Source organism: Schistocerca gregaria, chromosome 2 (genome assembly GCF_023897955.1).
Source record: "Schistocerca gregaria isolate iqSchGreg1 chromosome 2, iqSchGreg1.2, whole genome shotgun sequence".
In the NCBI taxonomy this organism is placed as follows: domain Eukaryota; kingdom Metazoa; phylum Arthropoda; class Insecta; order Orthoptera; family Acrididae; genus Schistocerca; species Schistocerca gregaria.
The window spans coordinates 664008986-664029325 of record NC_064921.1 but is presented as its reverse complement, the minus strand read 5'-3'; the positions used below and the strand labels follow the sequence as shown (position 1 = coordinate 664029325).

Below are 20340 nucleotides of genomic sequence, written 5' to 3'. Positions count from 1 at the left end.
AGACAAGTTGGCTGAGAGTTACTCTAGGTATAAGTACTATTTTGATCTAAGACCGCTATGATAACAATCGCACAAATGTGACATTAATGTTAAAATACTTACATGTTTTGTTAACAGAAAGAAATGTGGAAATGATTTGGGTATGTATGTTGTTGTTGTGGTCTTCAGTCCTGAGACTCGTTTGATGCAGCTCTCCATGCTACTCTATGGTTCAAATGGCTCTGAGCATTATGGGACTCAACTGCTGCGGTCATTAGTCCCCTAGAACGTAGAACTACTTAAATCTAACTAACCAAAGGACATCACACACACCCATGCCCGAGGCAGGATTCGAACCTGCGACCGTAGCAGTCGCACGGTTCTGGACTGCGCGCCTAGAACCACGAGAACACCGCGGCCGACCTGCTACTCTATCCTGTGCTACCTTCTTCATCTCCCAGTAATTACTGCAACCTACATCCTTCTGAATCTGCTTAGTGTATTCATCTCTTGGTCTCCCTCTACGATTTTTACCCTCCACGCTGCCCTCCAATACTAAATTGGTGATCCCTTGATGCCTCAGAACATGTCCTACCAACCGATCCCTTCTTCTAGTTAAGTTGTGCCACAAACTTCTCTTCTCACCAATCCTATTCAATACCCCCTCATTAATTGTATGAGCTACCCTTCTAATCTTCAGCATTCTTCTGTAACACCACATTTCGAAAGCTTCTCTTCCCTTCTTGTCCAAGCTAGTTAACGTCCATGTTTCACTTCCATACATGGCTACGCTCCATAGAAATACTTTCAGGAGCGACTTCCTGACACTTAAATCTACACTGGATGCGTACAGAAACGCTTTCCATGCCATTGTCAGTCTACATTTTATATCCTCTCTATTTCGACCATTATCAGTTATTTTGCTCCCCAAATAGCAAAACTCTTTACTACTTTAAGTGACTCATTTCCTAATCTAATTCTTTCAGCATCACCCGACTTAATTTGACTTCATTCCATTATCCTCGTTTTGCTTTTGTTGGTGTTCATCTTATACCCTCCTTTCATGGCACTGTCCATGCCGTTCAACTGCTCTACCAAGTCCTTTGCTGTCTCTAGCAGAGTTACAATGTCATCGGCGAACCTCAAAGTTTTTATTTGTTCTCCACAGATTTTAATACCTACTCCGAATTTTTTTTGTTTCCTTCATTGCTTGCTCAATATACAGATTAAATACATCGGGGAGAGGCTACAACCCTGTCTCACACACTTCCCAACCACTGCTTCCCTTTCATGCCCCTCGACTTTTATAACTGCCACCTGATTTCTGTACAAACTGTAAATAGCCTTTCGGTCCCTGTACTTTACCCCTGCCACCTTCAGAATTTGAAAAAGAGTATTCCAGTCAACATTGTCAAAAGCTTTCTCTAAGTCTACCAATGTTAGAAACGTAGGTTTGCCTTTCCTTAATCTTGCTTCTAAGATAAGTCGTAGGGTCAGTACTGCCTCACGTGTTCTAACATTTCTACGGAATCCAAACTGATCTTCCTCGAGGCCAGCTTCTACCAGTTTTTCCATTCGTCTGTAGAGAATACGCGTTAGTATTTTGCATCTGTGACTTAGTAAACTGATTGTTCGGAAATTTTCGCATCTGTCAGCACCTGCTTCCTTTGGGTTCGGGATTATTATATTCTTCTTGAAGTCTGAGGGTATTTCGCCTGTCTCATACATTTTGCTCACCATATGGTAGAGTTTTGTCAGGGTTGGCTCTCCCAAGGCCGTCAGTTGTGCTAATGGAATGTTGTCTACTCCCGAGGCCTTGTTTCGACTCAGTTCTTTCAGTGCTCTGTCAAACTCTTCACGCAATATCATATCTCCCATTTCATCTTCATCTACATCCTCTTCCATTTCGATAAAATTGTCCTGAAGTACATTGCCCTTGTATAGGCCCTCTATATAGTCCCTTCACCTTTCTGCTTTCCCTTGTTTGCTTAGGTCTGGGTTTCCATTTGAGCTCTTGATTTTCATACAAGTGGTTCTCTTTTCTCCAAATGTCTCTTTAATTTTCCTGTAGGCAGTATCTATCTTACCCCTAGTGAGATAACCCTCTCCATACTTACATTGGTCCTCTAGCCATCCCTGCTCAGACATTTTACACTTCCTGTCGATCTTGTTTTTGAGACGTTTGTGTTCCTTCTTGCCTGCTTCATTTACTGCATTTTCATATTTTCTCCTTTCATCAATTAAATTCACTATTTTTCTGTTACCCAAGGATTTCTACTAGCCATCGTCCTTTTACCTACTAGGTCCTCTGCCGCCTTCACTACTTCATCTCTCAAAGCTACCCATTCTTCTTCTACTGTATTTCTTTCCCCCATTCCTGTCAATTGTTCCGTTATGCTCTGCCTGAAACTCTGTACAACCTCTGGTTTAGTCAGTTTACCCCGGTCTCATCTCCTTAAATTCCCACCTATTTGCAGTTTCTTCAGTTTTAATCTACAGTGCATAACCAATAGATTGTGATCAGAGTCCACATCTGCCCCTGAAAATGTCTTATAATTTAAAACCTGGTTCCTAAATCTCTGTCTTACCATTATGTAATCTATCTGAAACCTGTAAGTATCTCCAGGCTTCTTCCATGTATACAATCTTCTTTTTAGTTATCAGAAAAGCAGGTTTCCGTTACCTGCTTCTAAACAAGGAACAGCTACAAATAATAATAATAATAATAATAAAAATAAAAAATTAAAAAAAATTCTGAAATGTTCTATATCCTCACAACATTCATTTTTATTTTCCCAAATTACCGAAACTGTTTCGATAAAATTCAGGTACTCCACAACAGCAGTATCCTGGATTACCTGACTGGCCTACCCCACTAACGACAGTGGCAACGTTTTCGTAACGCACGTCCTCCTGTGCGGCCCAGTATATTTCCGGGGCTTTCGGTGGAGGAGGCTCATCAACACTAGAGTCAGACGTAATGGCATTGTCTTCTAATTCAACAGCAAACTAAAACAAGAACATGCAACTATTCACCACAATCTCAGTTGTCTGTAACTCAAATCCTTAGTACGTGATTATGCGAATCCTGTTTCTTAATGGTGTTTTCTCGAGTACGAAAGCTCTCATGTAGAATGTTAGGAAACGTAAATATTCTGGAAAAACTCTTTGGTGGTGCTGAGCAACTGTTCCCAACTGGTTTAAATATATGAATATAAATAATACGAAATTATGTATTCGCCATACTAGAGGAAATTGGTTCCCATTATATAACATCCCGTATTCTGGTGCCTAAACAATCTACTAGACAACCTCACAAATGGCATTCCAGTAATCATTTTAAGTTAATTTTGTAACTTAACATGTAGATTTTAACTCACTGTCCAAGTCAGGTATTTCACACCCTTTTGGGTATCTATTAACAAAGATTTCCAAGCAATATGGTATTGCCGATTCAATACTTACCCAGAGTAGCTGCCCGTCTTACTCTCGAAACGCACGAAGAGCGAGCTGCCGGTGGAGACGAAGTCGTGCTTCTCCATGGCCCTGGAGAAGGTGTCGCAGAAGGTCTTGATGATGCGCGTGTCATCCGCCCACGACGCGTCGTACAGAGTCAGCGACTCGCCGCAGTCCCCGTCAAACACGCGGATAGGTGCTTCGATTGTGTTGATGCGGAAACTGAGAAATCATCGAAGAAGTTCGTAAGTGTCCGTAATGTAAAACAGCTCTCTGCAATGACAAACGCATTTCTATTACCGTTACATTCGATCTGAAACGTGCTTTTTAGCTAAATAGAATAATACCAACGTGAAAGAAAGAATGCATCATATGGAAAAAGGTAGAGACGGCTTTCAATAATTTCGTATTTTAGTCATCACCAAGATAATATCTGACCCCTTAAGTTTTTCGTAGCGACTAACTTACGTCCGTCTTAAGTTTATTGGAGTTAAACCATTTCTTCTACTCTAAACAGTAAATTTTCTCTCTGTAGCGCTAGTGTGCGCTAATTTGAAACATATCACAGATTAAAAAGGTGTGCCATATCGAGACTCGAACGTAGGACCTTTGCCTTCCCGGAAAATGCTCTCCCGGCACGACTCTCGAGTTGCTCTCACAGTGTGGATGGAAATGCAAGATATAAAGGCGGAAATTCAACAGTGAGGGTGGACCGTTAATCAGAAAAAAAGTGCAATCGATCAATTGTCTGCTAAAGTTAAAAGTCCCAGATTAGAGACCCGGTCCGGTAAGCTGTTTCAATCTGCTTCGAAGCTTATTTCCTTTTACTGCTTCCACATTTTTAAGTATTTTTCTTTGAAGTTGTTTATCAAATTTGGCACTTCCTTCTCTTAAAGGTTGTTTTGTATGAAATCATAAAATTTAATTTACTTTGTGTACCTGCAATTTGCAATGTTCAATGAAAGTGAGATTTTACTCTAATAGGCAGGTTACTATTTCACTATCAATGTACGTAAAATCATGTCTGCAATCAACATGTGTGACAGTACAAACATCATTTGTCCACAACAACACTGGCTGGGTCCTGTACCACATTCATTGCTGTACAAAGATACAACTGATTAAATATAAAATAATGTAGGTAGAGGGTATTAGACTTTGCTTTTGTACTTTACGAACACCGAAATGTACGTACTGGAAACAGAATTTCACAAGGTTTCAGAAATCGTCCTTGAGTGAAATCGTTTCGAACTATGGCAGACACCCATAAGACAACAACAGTTATTCATTTAAGGTGAGACCATGATCTTATTGTCATCTGTTCGATGACCATGATCTGGGAAAAATGTGGGTGGATGAGAACTCTGTGGTAGTTCATCGATGTGGCCTGAGCGGATTCACTGGGACGGCTGCCCCTTGTTTCGTGCCATCGAAATGCCAGGTCTCTCCCGTCGAATAGCACATTTAGATTAGACAATGGTGTTAACACGAGGTAATGGCAGACACTCGCTCTTAGGGCAAACAAAATTCGCCTGCCGATTGCTTAGAACGATTTCGTGTCATTGTGTAACATGGAGGGAACCAAGTATCGCTAAATACTTGTCTAAAAGTAAACACAAGCACCTTCTCAATCTCTACCATTTATAACCCAAAATAAGCTATAGTATCACGCACAACCCATTTACTGCAAATTACATTATAATATTATTAACTATAGCATTATGAAGTGAGGGGGTCGTCCCGTGACTCAATATTAATAAGCTGTACCCATGTCCCTTGATATATGAATGTAAATCAAAGCAAACTGTTCATTAGTGCATTAAAAATTGAGTGATTACAGAATTTGATAATTAAAATTCCCCACCCCCATGAAAAATGAACCCCAGGCTTACGTGCTTCAGCGATATAGATGGCCGTATCATAGGAGCAACCACAACGGAGGGGTATCCGTTGAGAGGGAAGACATACGTGTGGTTCCTGAAGAGGTGCAGCAGCCTTTTCAGTAGTTGCAGGGGCAACAGTCTGGATGATTGACTGATCTGGCCTTGTAACAATAACCAAAACAGCCTTGCTGTGCTGGTACTGCGAACGGCTGAAAGCAAGGGGAAACTACAGGCGTAATTTTTCCCGAGGGCATGCCGCTTTATGTATGGTTAAATGATGATGGCGTCCACTTGGGTAAAATATTCCGGAGGTAAAATAGTCCCCCATTCGGATATCCGGGTGGGGACAACTCAGGAAGACGTCATTATCAGGAGAAAGAAAACTAGCACTCTACGGATCGGAGTGTGGAATGTCAGATCCCTTAATCGGGCAGGCAGGTTAGAAAATTTAAAAAAGGAAATGGATAGGTTAAAGTTAGATATAGTGGGAATCAGTGAAGTTCGGTGGCAGGAGGAACAAGACTTTTGGTCAGGTGAATACAGCGTTATAAATACAAAATCATATAGGGATAATGCAGAAGTAGGTTTAATAAAGAATAAAAAAGTAGCAATGCGGATAAACTCCTACAAACAGCATAGTGAAAGCATTATTGTGGCCAAGATAGACACGAAGCCCATACCTACTACCATAGTTCCAATTTATATGCCAAATGGCTCTGCTGATGATGAAAAAATTGATGAAATATATGACGAAATAAAAGAAATTATTCAGGTAGTGAAGGAAGACGTAAATTAAATAGTCATGGGTGACTGGAGTTCGAGAGTAGGAAAAGGGAGAGAAGGAAACATAGTGGGTGAATATGGACTGGAGGAGAGAAATGATAGGGGAAACCGTCTGGTAGAATTTTGCACAGAGCATAACGTAATCGTAGCTAACACTTGGTTCAAGAATCATAAAAGATGGTTGTATACATGGAAGAATCTTGCAGATACTAGAAGGTATCAGGTAGATTATATATTGGTAAGACAGAGATTTAGGAACCAGGTTTTAAATTGTAAGACATTTCCAGGGGCAGATGTGGACTTTGGTTATGGAGTGTAGGTTAAAACTGAAGAAACTGCAAAAAGGTGGGAATTTCAGGAGATGGGATCTGGATAAACTGACTAAACCAGAGGTTGTGCAGAGTTTCAGGCAGAGCATAAGAGAACAATGGACAGTAATGGGGGAAGGAAATACAGTAGAAGAAGAATGGGTAGCTCTGAGGGATGAAGTAGTGAAGGCAGCAGACGATCAAGTAAGTAAAATGACGAGGGCTAGTAGAAAGCCTTGGGTAACAGAAGATATATTGAATTTAATTGATAAAAGGAGAAAATATAAAAATGCAGTAGATGAAGCAGGCAAAAGGGAATGGAAATATCTCAAAAATGAGATCGATAGGAGGTGCAAAATGGCTAAGCAGGGATGGATAGAAGACAAATGTAAGGATGTAGACGGTTATCTCACTAGCGGTAAGATAGATACTGCCTACAGGAAAATTAAAGAGACATTTCGAGAAAAGAGAACCACTTGTATGAAAATCAAGACCTCAAATGGAAACCCAGTTCTAAGCAAACAAGGGAAAGCAGAAAAGTGGAAGGAGCACATAGAGGGTCTATACAAGGACGAAGTACTTGAGGACAAAATTATGGAAATGGAAGAGGATGTAGATGGAGATGAACTGGGAGATACGATACCGCGTGAAGAGTTTGTCCTGAGTTGAAGCAAGGGCCCGGGAGTAGACAACATTCCATTAGAAGTACTGACGGCCTTGGAAGAGCCAGTCCTGACAAAACTCTACCATCTGGTGAGCAAAATGTATGAGACAGGCGAAATACCCTCAGACTTCGAGAAGAATATAATAATTCCGAACCCAAAGAAAGCAGGTGCTGACACATGTGAAAGTTACCGAACAATCAGTTTACTAAGTCATGCATGCAAAATACTAACTCGTATTCTCTGCAGACAAATGGAAAAACTGGTAGAAGCTGGCTTCGAGGAAGATCAGTTTGGATTCCGTAGAAATGTTGAACACGTGAGGCAGTACTGACCCTACGACTTATCTTAGAAGCTAGATTAAGGAAAGGCAAACCTACGTTTCTAGCATTGGTAGACATATAGAAAGCTTTTGACAATGTTGACTGGAATACTCTCTTTCAATTTCTAAAGATGGCAGGGGTAAAATACAGGGTGCGAAAGGCTATTTACAATTTCTACAGAAACCAGATGGCAGTTATAAGCATTGAGGCGCATGAAAGGGAAGCAGCGGTTCGGAAGAGAGTGAGAAAGGTTTGTAGCCTGTCCCCGATGTTATGCAATCTGTATATTGAGCAAGCAGTAAAGAAAACAAAAGAAAAATTCGGAGTAGGTATTAAAATCAGTGGAGAAGAAATAAAAACGTTGAGGTTCGCCGATGACATTGTAATTCTGCTAGAGACAGCGTAGGACATGGAAGAGCAGTTGAACGGAATGGATAGTGTCTGGAAACGAGGGTAGAAGATGAACATCAACAAAAGCTAAACAAGGATAATCGAATGTAGTCGAATTAAGTCGGGTAATGCTGAGGGAATTAGATTAGGAAGTGAGACACTTAAATTGGTAAAGGAGGTTTGCTATTTGGGGAGCAAAATAACTGATGATGGTCAAAGTAGAGAGGATATAAAATGTAGCCTGGCAATGGCATGGAAAGCGTCTCTGAAGAAGAGAAATTTTTTAACATCGAGTATAGTTTTAAGTGTCAGAAAGTCGTTTCTGAAAGTATTTGTATGGAGTGTAGCCATGTATGGAAGTGAAACATGGACGATAAATAGTTTAGACAAGAAGAGAATAGAAGCTTTCGAAATGTGGTGTTACACAAGTTTGCTGAAGATTAGGTGGGTAGATCACATAACTAATGAGTTGGTATTGAACAGAATTGGGGAGAAGAGGAGTTTGTGGCACAACTTGACAAGAAGGAGGGACCGGGTGGTAGGACATGTTCTGAGGCATCAAGGGACTACAAATTTAGTATTGGAGGGCAGCGTGGTGGGTAAAAATAGTAGAGGGAGACCAAGAGATGAATACACTAAGCAGATTCAGAATGATGTAGGTTGCAGTAAGTACTGCGAGATGAAGCAGCTTGCACAGGATGGAGTAGCATTTAGAGCTGCATCAAACCAGTCTCAGGACTGAAGACAGCAACAACAATCAAAATCCATTTATTTGATTTTAATCTCAGCGAGCCCTGGAATCTCCCCCTCCCCTACCCCCCCCCCCTCCCCCGCCCTCCCTCCCTCCTCCTGTAGGTAATACCTAGAAAAGATCTCAGGTGGTTGAGAACACGGTTTTAAGTATTTAAAACGAAACAAACTTTTGCATTGTTGTTTTTGGACATATTGTTATGAAGTCGACCGTTTTTATTATAATTGCTCCTCGTGCTATTGAACAAGTAACATCAATAGACAACGTTTATGCGATAGTTCTATTGATAGAGTGTTTGAAATATCTTGAAAGATTTTAGATTTAGATGAAAGTGAATTGGATAATTATGTGGAAGAATTTGAACTGATTCACCGTCTGAGAATGACGATGAGGTTCAGCCAAACCCACCAGACTGTAATAAACTCATTGCCAAAGTAGATGCGAGTATGTGGCGGAGTCATCTCAAGAATATCGGCGTTCTGTACAAAATACAGCTTGGGAAATAACGGAGCAAAGACAAAAAGGAAAAATTGAGTGTCCAGAAAGGCTACACAACTTCTTTTATACTTCATGTTATGAATATCATAAAACTACATTCAAATCAAGCTGCTTCTGGACTAGGTACTCAACACACCGATGACGATAAGCTATTTTGTTTTGTAAGGTTCTTACTAATCAGGGCTCTTACTAATTGTGGGTTCAAAACATGACAATAAGATACCTGTCCATGGTTTAAAATCTATGCTTCAGGGCCGACAAGTGTACTAAGGATCAACGATTCGGACCCGATTTTTTCAAACCGACAATAATATTGAAGTTTAATGAAAAGAGTGTACGAGAAATTCTTCACCAGACATACAAGTTTGCTCCAATGAGGGAAGTTATTGAACTCCTGAATTCTTAATTTCCATTGTATTTCATTCCTGGTCTGCTCACCATAGCGGATAAGATGTTATCTTTTTTAATGGTCGGTGCCCATTCAAGACACTTATAAAAGAAAAATCTGGAAAATACAGTATTCTGATTAGAACGCTGTGTGATTCTGAGACTTGATGCGTGATCAGCGAGGATGTCTATACAGGGAAGTCTGGAAATGCACAGCATCTAAATGGATCAACTGGTATTGTGAAGAGACTAATAACACCCATTGAGAAATCAGGCCGCAGTGCTACCACAGACCAGTACTATGCTGAGAGCTTGCTGAGAATCCATGGAAATATTTTCATCTCACACCTATTAGCACCCTGCGGTCTAACAGACGACACATACCTGAATGTCTGGCACCAGTGCACGCTCATCTGTCTTTGCATATGCTGACCCACAGACACAGAGGCCACTAGTTACTCTTGTATCAACTGTAGTCCGTGACAAACCAAATAGATCCTGATGATCCTTTCGACTTATCACTCAGAAGCGGTTATTAGTGACTTCACAAAAAAGACTAACATAAATCTATTTTATAATTCTACAAGTGGAAGCCAGAACACCATAAATCAGATGACAAGACATTACAGCAAGAAGAGACGAACAAGACCTGTATCCCTCCGCTACACACTCACTGGTAAAGTATCCATAAATGCTATTCAGTCTTCCTGTACTGGAGAGGAGTTTTTATCACTAAATTAGGTGTTGAACTAGTAAGGCTTCATGTAGATAATCTGGCCCGAAATTTGTATGAGCTTCAGAATCCAGTAATAATGGCAATGGAAGGCATCACACAATGAAAACTTAGCTTCAGTATGGAACATCAACAGCAGAGCCAGGACAACGTGGACGATGCTGTCTATGCTCCCAAGAAGCTTTATCTAGAACGATCAAGTACAACCAGTTGGGTAATTCTACTCTTACCTGCCCTCAGCTCAGCAAACACGTCTGTAGAAAATACAGCAAGAAAGACAGTGTTCAGTGAAAAATTTGTTACTGAATGATACCGTAAATTCTGTTTGCTTCATGTAGTGGACTGAAATTAAATAACTGATTGTTATTAGAGTACACAATTATGAACGTCACTGAAAAGTAAATATGATAAGTGAATTTAATGATTCGTTGACTTTGCCCCTATTATAATTTAATTTTTTGTCATGCCGTATACAAAAATATTGTTTAAGCAGTTCTAAATGTTTTCAGTGGTATCGTAAGTAAATAAACTTCAATTGTTACAGATTAAATTGCCCCTTTATTTCTGGGCCTTTGGAAATCTCCACCCTTCCCCCCATCATTGGTTGTACGTGTAACAAATGTTACTTTGGTACTGCTAAGGTTAACGCGATCGTGGGCAGGTTAATGTTCGGATAATACCGAGTTCTATATCAATGTCATGTACCATACTTCTGTCTTCAGCAGTCACTTGGTGCTACATCACGCTGTAAATTACGTTAAAATGTCATTAACGCGATCATGGACAGACTAATGATCAGATAATAACGAGTTATGTGCCAATGTCATTCACCAAACCTCTGCTATCATTCTACGTAGCTTTGTATCGTCTAATAACAGTTTGATGATTTGAATCTGCTGATTAGTGTCGTTTTGTCAAGTTCTAGTCCTCGATCTTCCAGTTCTGCCATCATTACAGAGGCATTCATATTCTCTTATCGTTTGGAACAGACGCTTCTGTGAATGAATAAGTTACTACCACCTCAGGCGAGTACTTCATTCTGCCGGAAATTATAGAGAACCGATAGCTCCTGGTTTATCGATTTGTAATGTTCGCAGTTCTGTATCTGAAATAAAGATATGAACGGAAACACAGTTCTCAGACAGCATTTGCGTTCTACTATTCGTGAAATCAGAGTGGCTTGGGGCAAATCATAAATGAAGTAGTGATTATTATTTCTCTCGGTATGTACATTTTAAAATTGACTAGGGGATAGCAGGCGTGTGAACTGAAGAGCACCCTCGAATCTGTCATTTGAAATAAAAAGTCGCTGCTATTTGTCGACATTGCAACAGCATAATCGTTTCAGAAGAACTGAATAGAATGTAAACAACAAGAATCTTTTCTGGCCACACACAAAATGTCTGTGACGACTCATTTCTGGATCTTAACATCGTCTTCAGAATCTAACGTCCTTATAAAGTCGTCAGACCAACTGCAGTACTGCAACAGTAAATCGAGCCATTTACTCGTGACTGGGTTAATATCCAGAGCGAATAAAATAAAACAAAATAAAATAAACCTTGAGCCACAAAACCGAATTCATTAGTGAAAGTTTTCACAGGGTATTGGGGTAAAGAGGAGATGCCTTTTGATTGAAGACAAAAGTTCTTACCATAAGCGCAAATGTCGTTATTGTAACATTTTATACCATGTAATTTACGATCTGATGATGACGACTAGATTACTGAAACGTTTTTCAGATATGCTAAATGTTTTAGGAAGGAAACTGCATTATTTTAAAATGGCAGGCTACTTAGCAAGACGATAAATATGATTGTCCACGGACGTCCAGTTAACATAACTTCTCCGCTTCTGTAGTTTGTGTATGCACGGCTTGTACCTCCATAGTTATGTGCGACTTCTTGGCATGTTCAACTGTGCGAAATCAAATCCTTACATGATTAAAAATAAATATTCACAATACGCAGAAACGCTTGGTTACATATAATGTTACAGTCATTTCAGTTCCACTCTTCAACGCGCCACACACGAGCAATTGACAAAAAGTCCCAACTAATATTTCGAAGGCGACTGTGATTATTATTTTTTATTCATAAGTCATGTGACTGGTTCGATGAAAGTTGTCATTAATTTCTCTCATGTACCAGCCTCTTCATTTCACAGTAACACTCGCACAATACGTGTTCAGTTACTTGCTGGATGTATTCCCGTTTCTGTCTGAGTTTTCGGACTTTACTGTTACACTATGTGATCAAAAGTATCCGGACACCAGGCTGAAAATTTCGTGAAAAGTTCGTGGCGCCCTCCATCGGTAATGCTGGAATTCAATATAGTGTTGGCCCACCCTTAGTCTCGATGACAGCTTCAACTCTCGCAGCATACATTCAATCACGTGCTGGAAGGTGACTTGGGGAATTGCAGCCCATTCTTCACGGAGTGCTGCACTGAGAAGAGCTATCGATGTCAGTCGGTGAAGCATGAGACGAATTCGGCGTTCGCTAACATCCCATTAGTTGTTTTATAGCAATTAGGTCAGGACTCTGTGGAGGCCAGTCCATTACAGGGATGTTATTGTCGTGAAACCACTCCGCCACAGCCTGTGCATTATGAAAATATTCTCGACTACGTTGAAAGATGTAATCGCCATCCCCGAATTGTTCTTTAACAGTGGGAAGCAAGTATGTGCTTAAAACATAAAGGTAGGTATGTGCTGTGATAGAGCCACGCAGAACAGAAAGGGATGCAAGACTCCTCCATGAACAACACGACCTCATCATAACACCACCGCCTCCGAATGCTACCGTTGGCACTACACCCGCTGGCAGATGATGTTCCGCGGGCATTCTCCATACCCGCAACTCCCGTCGGTTTGCCACATTGTGTACCGTGGACCGTCACTCAACACAACGTTTTTTCACAGTTCAATCGTCCTATGTTTACGCTCCTTACACCAAACGATGCGTCGTTTGGCATTTACCGGCCTGATGTGTGGCATATGAGCAGCCACTCGACCATGAAATCCACGTTTTATGACCTCCCGCCGAACTGTCGTAGTACATGCAATGGATCCTGATGCAGTTTGGAATTTCTGTATGATGGTCTGGATAGATGTCTGCCTATTACACGTTACGACCCTCTTCAACTGCCGGCGGTCTCTGTTAGTCAACGGCCTACGTCGGCCTGTATGATTTTGTGCTGTACCAGTCCCTTCACGTTTCGACTTCACTACCACATCTGAAACAGTGGACCGAGTGATATTTAAGACTGTGGAAATCTCGCGTACAAAAGTATGACACAAGTAACACCCAATCACCTGACTACGAAGTCCGTGTGTTCCGCGCAGCGCACCATTCTGCTTTCTCACGTTGTCTAATGACTACTGAGGCCGCAGTTATTGAGTACCTGGCAGTATGTGGCAGCACAATGGACCTAATATGAAAACGTTTGTTTTTGGGGGTGTCCGGATACTTTTGATCACATAGCATACCTCTAGCAAAATGGAGGTTATTCTCTGACGCCCCAACAAATGTCCTATCATGCCGTCCTTTCTTCTTGTCAGTGTTTCCCAAAGCAATATGTTCCTCTGTTCTTCGGTTCTGTGGAGGACATCCTCATTCCTTACCTTATCAGTCCAACTAATTTTCTACGTTCTTCTGTAGTACCACATATCAAACGCTTCGATCATTTCTGTTCAATTTTTCCCACTGTCCATGAAGCACTAACAGACCAGACAGGTCTGTGTTCCAAACGAAAATTCTGAGAAGGCATATGCTTCATACACGTAGTCTTGTATCGGCCAGAAATGTCCACTTCTCCTATGCTAGTCCGTTTTTTATGCGTACTTGTTTCGTTCGTTGTAAGTTAATTTTCTTCTAAGGTAGCAGATTTCCTTAACTTCGTCATCAGCATGTTAATTCCATTCAACAAATCCTTTAATTCCTCCTCACTTTCTGTGATTATAGCGACGATTGCTATACTGTTCTACAGTTTCGGTGTTGTTCTATTGTGCTTTGCAGTGTGCTGCAGACGTGCATACATGTCTGAAGGACATTGCAAAGTAAATTAGAACAACACAGGCACTGTAATATAATATTTCACTCCTAATAACTGGGCTTCGACTTCATTCAGACATTTCTTCCTATACCGGTCTGACAATACCTTTGTGAGTATAGGATGTAGACGAAGCTGTGGGTGTGGGAGTTTGGGTCGATCCGGAGAGCGTGCTCAAGTGGCTGAGGCCGCTGTTGCGGTAGGTAGCTCAGCGTATTTGATCAGAGGGCTGCCTACCCACTGTAATAAAATAACTGACTGAAGCCTTCAACGCTGGCCTGGGTTGCCGAGCAGTTCTAGGCGCTACAGACTGGAACCGCGCGATCTCTACGGCCGCAGGTTCGAATGCTGCCTCGGGTATGGATGTTTGTGATGTCCTTAGGTTAGTTAGGTTTAAGTAGTTCTAAGTTCTAGGGGACTGATGCCTCCAGCAGTTAAGTCCCATAGTGCTCAGAGCCATTTTGTTGAAGCCTTCTACGATCAACGTGAACATGTGTCATGTGACATCAACCCTAACACAATGCCGATAACACTATCAAAAGGAAGAAGTAAAATTAAAAAAAAAAGCCGCCAAGGTGACCTCTCTAGTTAAGGGAAAGTTCAGGGTTCGAGTCCCGGCCCACCCACAAAATTTCATTGTCATGAATGTGCAATGCAGCCACAGTTTAGCAAAATTGGCAAATTCTAATACGATTCTTATATGGAAAGAGATGACATCAGTGAATTCTGCCATTGATGACCCTTCACCTACAATTTTATTCCTGTTCTTGAAACTTTCTTTTATCTCCGAGATTACTTCTGTGATGTATGGATTGAACAATGGGCGCGAAAAGTTTCATCCCTGCCTTTTATACTGAATTCGTCCTTCCGACATTCATATCTTTTCTGATTTCTTCATATTTTTCCCGGTACCATACAGCCTTGTCTGCTTCGCAGTTCCTATTTATTTCATTCATAAGTGACTGATATTGCAGTATTACAATCTTACACTGAACTTTCATGAACTTCCTCCATTGATATTTCTGATAGTCCAAAATCTGCGGTGGCCTTTTCTAGAGCTTCCCATTCTTCTTCAACAGAACTTAGTACCGTGATGTTTCTTATTGCAGTATCCACATCCTTAGCGAACCTCAAACGAGCCTCATCATACTTTAGTACTTCAGCATCCAAATTCCTCCCCCTCGGATTCTTTCGTGTTAATCTGTTAAACTACATTCTCTTCTTCATCATTACTAAACTTGTATCTGAGTCTATATCTGCACCTGGGTACGCCTTTACAATCCAATGTCTGATTTAGGAATCTCTGCCTGATCATGATGTAATCCAGTTGGAATCTTACGGCGTCTCGGCGTCTTTTCTAACTATACCTCCTGCACTTTTGATATTAGAACAGGGTAATCGCTGTTGCCATCAGAAATTCATTGCGGAACTCTGCTTGTCTTTCTCCTCTCTCATTTCTGTTGCCTAGCTCATGTTCTCTAGAAATCCGTTCTATTATTTCTCGTGCTGCTTTGTTTCAATCCCCCATAATTACTATACTTTCATCTCCCTTTTCATACCAAATTTCCTGTTAAATGTTCGCCTCCACAGCGTAGCGGTAAGGCTACGCTCTATCACGCAGGGGACCCGGGTTCGGTTCCCGGCAGGGGACTGAGTATTGTGTGTCCATCATCATTATCATAATCATGGATCGTAAGTCGCCCATGTGGGGTCAACTAAAGAGGACTTGCAATACGGCGGCCGAACTCCCCCGCATGCGGCCTCCCGGCCAACAACGCCATGCGATCACCTCTCATCCTGCTAAACATCTTTAAATAATTTATCAGTCTCTTCACATTCTGCTTGCGAAGTTGTCGTGTATACTTGAGCTCCCTTGGTTGTAGGATCTTACCTAATCGTCAATTTTGGGCCTTGCCTAGTCGTCGAATATAGGGAGTCTCGGAAACCTGCTTTCCCAGATCGCTGGACAACAATTCAAGGGAAGTCGTATTAATGAGTTTTATTACAGAAAATAAATGACAATACCTAACTTGAATGAAAATACAGATGTGTCATAAGCAAACGGCGACCTGTAAAATAAACAATGTTCTTCAGTATACAGAATTCCTAAAGTCGCTGGTCTTGAAGTGGCTAATTTGGATGCTATTGTGGAAGTGGGCCACTATCAGTCGGAGCGATCGCTTATGTCTACTTCGCATAGAGGTCGCCGCCGTCTTGTTGTCGTCCTGGAGAGGGGTCCGCAGCGTGCAATTGGCTGACGTCTTCTTCACAGCCCTCTCTGCTCTCTCGTTTCCGACTGGCTTGCGAGTGCTTGACTTAACGCCGTAACAGTGGTCGGTGTTGCTTTGCTGTCAAATCTGAAGAGAATAACACTACCATTGAACTATTCACAGTGGCTCACTCTCTCTCTCCTATTTTCTATTAATAACGAATCCTACTCACCTTGTACCATTTTCTGCTGTTGTTGATATTACTCAACATTAGCCTGATCATAAATCCGTCTCTCCATTTCACTTCACTGATGTCCAATGTATATACAGTGAGCCTTTGAATTTACCTTTCCTAAATTTCTTGGTCCCTACTACGTCCAAACGTGCGACATTCCATGCTTCGACTCGCAGAACGTTAGCTCTTCGTTACTTATTCCATTTTTTTTCTCACTGACTCCTTCCCCTTGGCAGTTTTTTCCCCAATCCGAAATCTTTTGCCAATGGACAGACCATCGTGACCCTTTTCTATTACAGGCCACATGTCCTGTAGATACATATTTTGTGTGTTATTGCCGTGGTTTCGTTTACCTTCTGAATACCTATGCGGTTCATCATTGGTGATTCTGCGGCATTAAGGGGCAGTTCCACAGCCCAAAGGCAAGGGAGTGCCCTGAACCTCCACCCACTCCTCCGCCCTTTCTTAAAGCCGTTGTCATAGAAAGGATGACTTCATTTGCCGGGAGTCGTCGGTTGTCATTGCTGATGATTTCTGCTCTAAGTGTTCGCCTGCTTAACTAAGTGCTAAAGTGCTTGCCTACCATGCAGCGACTGGGGTTCGATTTCCAACCGTGTTGGAGGTTTTCTCCGACCGAGGACTGGCTGTAGTGTTGTCCTCAGCATCTTCCCATCATCACCCAAGAACAGGTAGCCCAATGTAGCGTCGCCTGTAATAAGACTTGCACCTGGCGGCCGAACTTCCCAGCCAACAATGCCACATGATCATTACATTTTTTTTTTCTATTCTAAATCCAAACAGTGGCTGGGTTGAAATTTGGGACGCATGAACTTCTGATAACTAGTCAAGAACGCTACCCCTAGATTGAACCTATGTGCTTAGTGCGATGACAGCCTTCGTACGTTAAATTATATTTGCAGAATAAAAGAGGGAAAAAAAGGAACTGGTATAATACTTTATTGAAGTTTCTGTAAAACTCCTTACTTCTAAACCGTAGACTGTGCTAGAAAATACATTACGTTTTATACTGTGGCGAAGCGTGTTGTTTACATCCTTCCAGTGTCCATTTCGCAGATACGTAATAAAATCTTCAGTTAATTCATCCAATTCTTAGTCTTGCAGTATAACTGCAACTAAATGTAACTACAAACTACTACACAATGCTCTTCGCAGTCTCGATGTCTTTATATTAGAATTTTTTTTCAGTAGCAGCATTCCTTGCTTCCTCTCCACAGTTCTTGTTGAAAACTGTATGAGGGAGAACTAGATTATGTAAAAAGACAAGGGACTGGAGTGTGGCTGTTGCATAGGTATAAGGTAGTCATTTAAATTAAAATGTTCCCTCATTCCGGTTACAAATGAAACTTCAATACTGCTCTTAAGACAAAACATAATGCGCCTGTCAAAGTATTTAGCCATTGTATTAATGAACCAACCATAACAGGTACCTGACGATGAGAGAACATTGTCTTGAAATCGAATTTATATACATGAGACGAATATTATAATAAAATAAAAAATGCTGCAGCAGGGATAATGACTGTCACTGGAAAATATTACTGTGGATTGCCTCGAATTTCAGCTTCAACAAAAGACGCTTCAGTGTTTTTACATTTGTCTTCCTTCTTAAAGTTAGCGGTAACTCCGACCTTAGACTCATTTTTGAGAGTGGTTCGTGGCTCCCTGAATAATTATAAATTTTAGCAGGAAGTGTTTAGTCTAAGTGGGCATAAAAAATGAGACAAAAGTTTGTCAAACAAGTTAAAATATAAACGTACATAACCAATTTCATAATTAGCAGCAGTCAGGCAGCCATATTGCCACACATGAGCGATTCGTCGTACACAATTTATCATAATGATCGACAATTCCGAGCGATCAGTGTTAGGTCACATTAATTTGCGATCTACTGGCAGATCTGGCGACCAGGCAGCGGACTGCCACCATCCATTTCTCGTGCGTGGAGCCGTTCAGAAAAAGGAACGGACAACCTACCTGGGAAAGTAGAGGCGGACGACCTCGCCGGGTCGCCCGCGCATGAGGTAGGTGCAGGAGGTGTGCGGCGGGTACCAGTGTGCCACGCTCAGGAAGATGCCCTCAGAGTCCCCGGAGGAGGCGAGCGCCTCGGAGCTGAGCAGCCAGTCGCACGTGCCGTTGCGCACGCCCGCCGTCTCCACGTGGCCCGGCCAGCTGCCCACGTTGAAGTGGAAGCCCGTGTTGAGCAGCGGCCCCGCCGCCGAGCTCGAGAACTCCACCAGCAGGTCCTCCGACGTGCCGATGATGGAGTACGGGAACTTGCCCATGCCGCAAAACACGCCTGAGAGCAATGCAGCGCGTCATACTCTACTCATAAAAGCGGTTTACCCTTTTACAAATACGAGGGTTATTCGTTAAAGGTTAGATCGTGAAATGGAAACCATAGAGAAAATAAAAAATATTATATTTCCAACAGAAAGGCTACTACTATTCCACATAGCCGCGGCTCCGAGTTAGACATTTGTCGAAGCCTCGTACCAACTTTCCAACACCTTCTTCATATAATATATCTGCTTCTGCTTTACGCCAATTCTCTGGACTGGTCTGCAGTTGGTTTTATTTGCCAAAACATCAGTTCCATAGCTACCGGTTCGCAAGAGCATTAACTCACAGGAAGGCGAGTCCGGGCTATTTGGTGGGTGATCAAACACTCGCCACCGAAAACGCTACACGAGCATGTTCAGAGCCACTGAAGCGTATGCGCGAGCACTGCTATGAAGAACGAAATGCATGACAGTTAAGTCGTGTGGGTTGAATGAAATCAGGCGCAATCTCTCAGCGGGTACTGATAGTTGCCGGCAGACACTATTTCTAAGCGTTTTTAGTGCCCACTGTGCGCTGATAATTACAAAGGGGAGCATGACGTAATAGAAGGTCATTTTAGAGACAATACCAAATACATTTGTGCTAATCCTCATTGGACTTCTCCATAGTGCAGCATGACGTGATAGAAGGGCATATTAGAGACAATACCAAACACATTTGTGCTAATCCTCATTGGACTTCTCCGTTTCAAGACCGAACGGGCTTGCTAAATGAATAGCTCTAGTATTAACAGGTTTCTTAAAAACCAAACGATCCAGATCAAACCAATACAAAAACATAGCACTGCAAAGAGTTTTGTCAGATTATTCGAAGCCATTTCGTCACTGAGAACAAGAAAAGAAATTTGCTTGACGCGAAATTTAGATTATGTAATGCAACCTTGCGGTGTGCAGTATTTGACTGACCTATAACGACCATAGGTACGTTATTTCAGTCCTCTACTGCGTCTTCGGCCCTGGGCTCGAATACGGCCACTGATTACGTTTTGATTAATAATCAGCATTGTCGGCCGAAGCCTCTAGACATAAAACGTCACCCTCATTCTGCAAACAGCCTTTTCAAAGAGGGCGGACAAGTGGACAGAGTTTCAGGTCACTCGCTTGTCCAAGGCGGAAGACCCCTAAAGGCGGAAGACTCAGCAATGATCAATGATATGAGGGTACAGAAGGCCATGGAAAACACTACATTAAAGCCACGTAACGTGTATCCACAGGACATCTGAGCTGTAATTGAAAAGTGTCATGATGATCTCTGCATAGGCAAAAGATTCCGGGATGGTCTCCCATTCGGATCTCTTGGAGGGGATTGCCAAGAGGGAGGTTACCATG

General features: G+C 41.8%; 1 protein-coding gene across 2 annotated transcripts in view; it reads right to left on the bottom strand.

Annotated features, from left to right (window-relative positions):
* The window catches only part of LOC126334710 (cubilin-like), a 479185-nt gene that overhangs the window by 42442 nt on the left and 416403 nt on the right, over positions 1-20340 (bottom strand). For both annotated transcript variants that reach the window (XM_049997220.1, XM_049997221.1), the window contains exons 5-6: positions 18647-18968; positions 3445-3657 (exon numbers count right to left, since the gene is read on the bottom strand). In XM_049997220.1, the coding sequence (XP_049853177.1) occupies positions 3445-3657; positions 18647-18968 (535 nt within the window). The remainder of the gene's footprint in view (positions 1-3444; positions 3658-18646; positions 18969-20340) is intronic.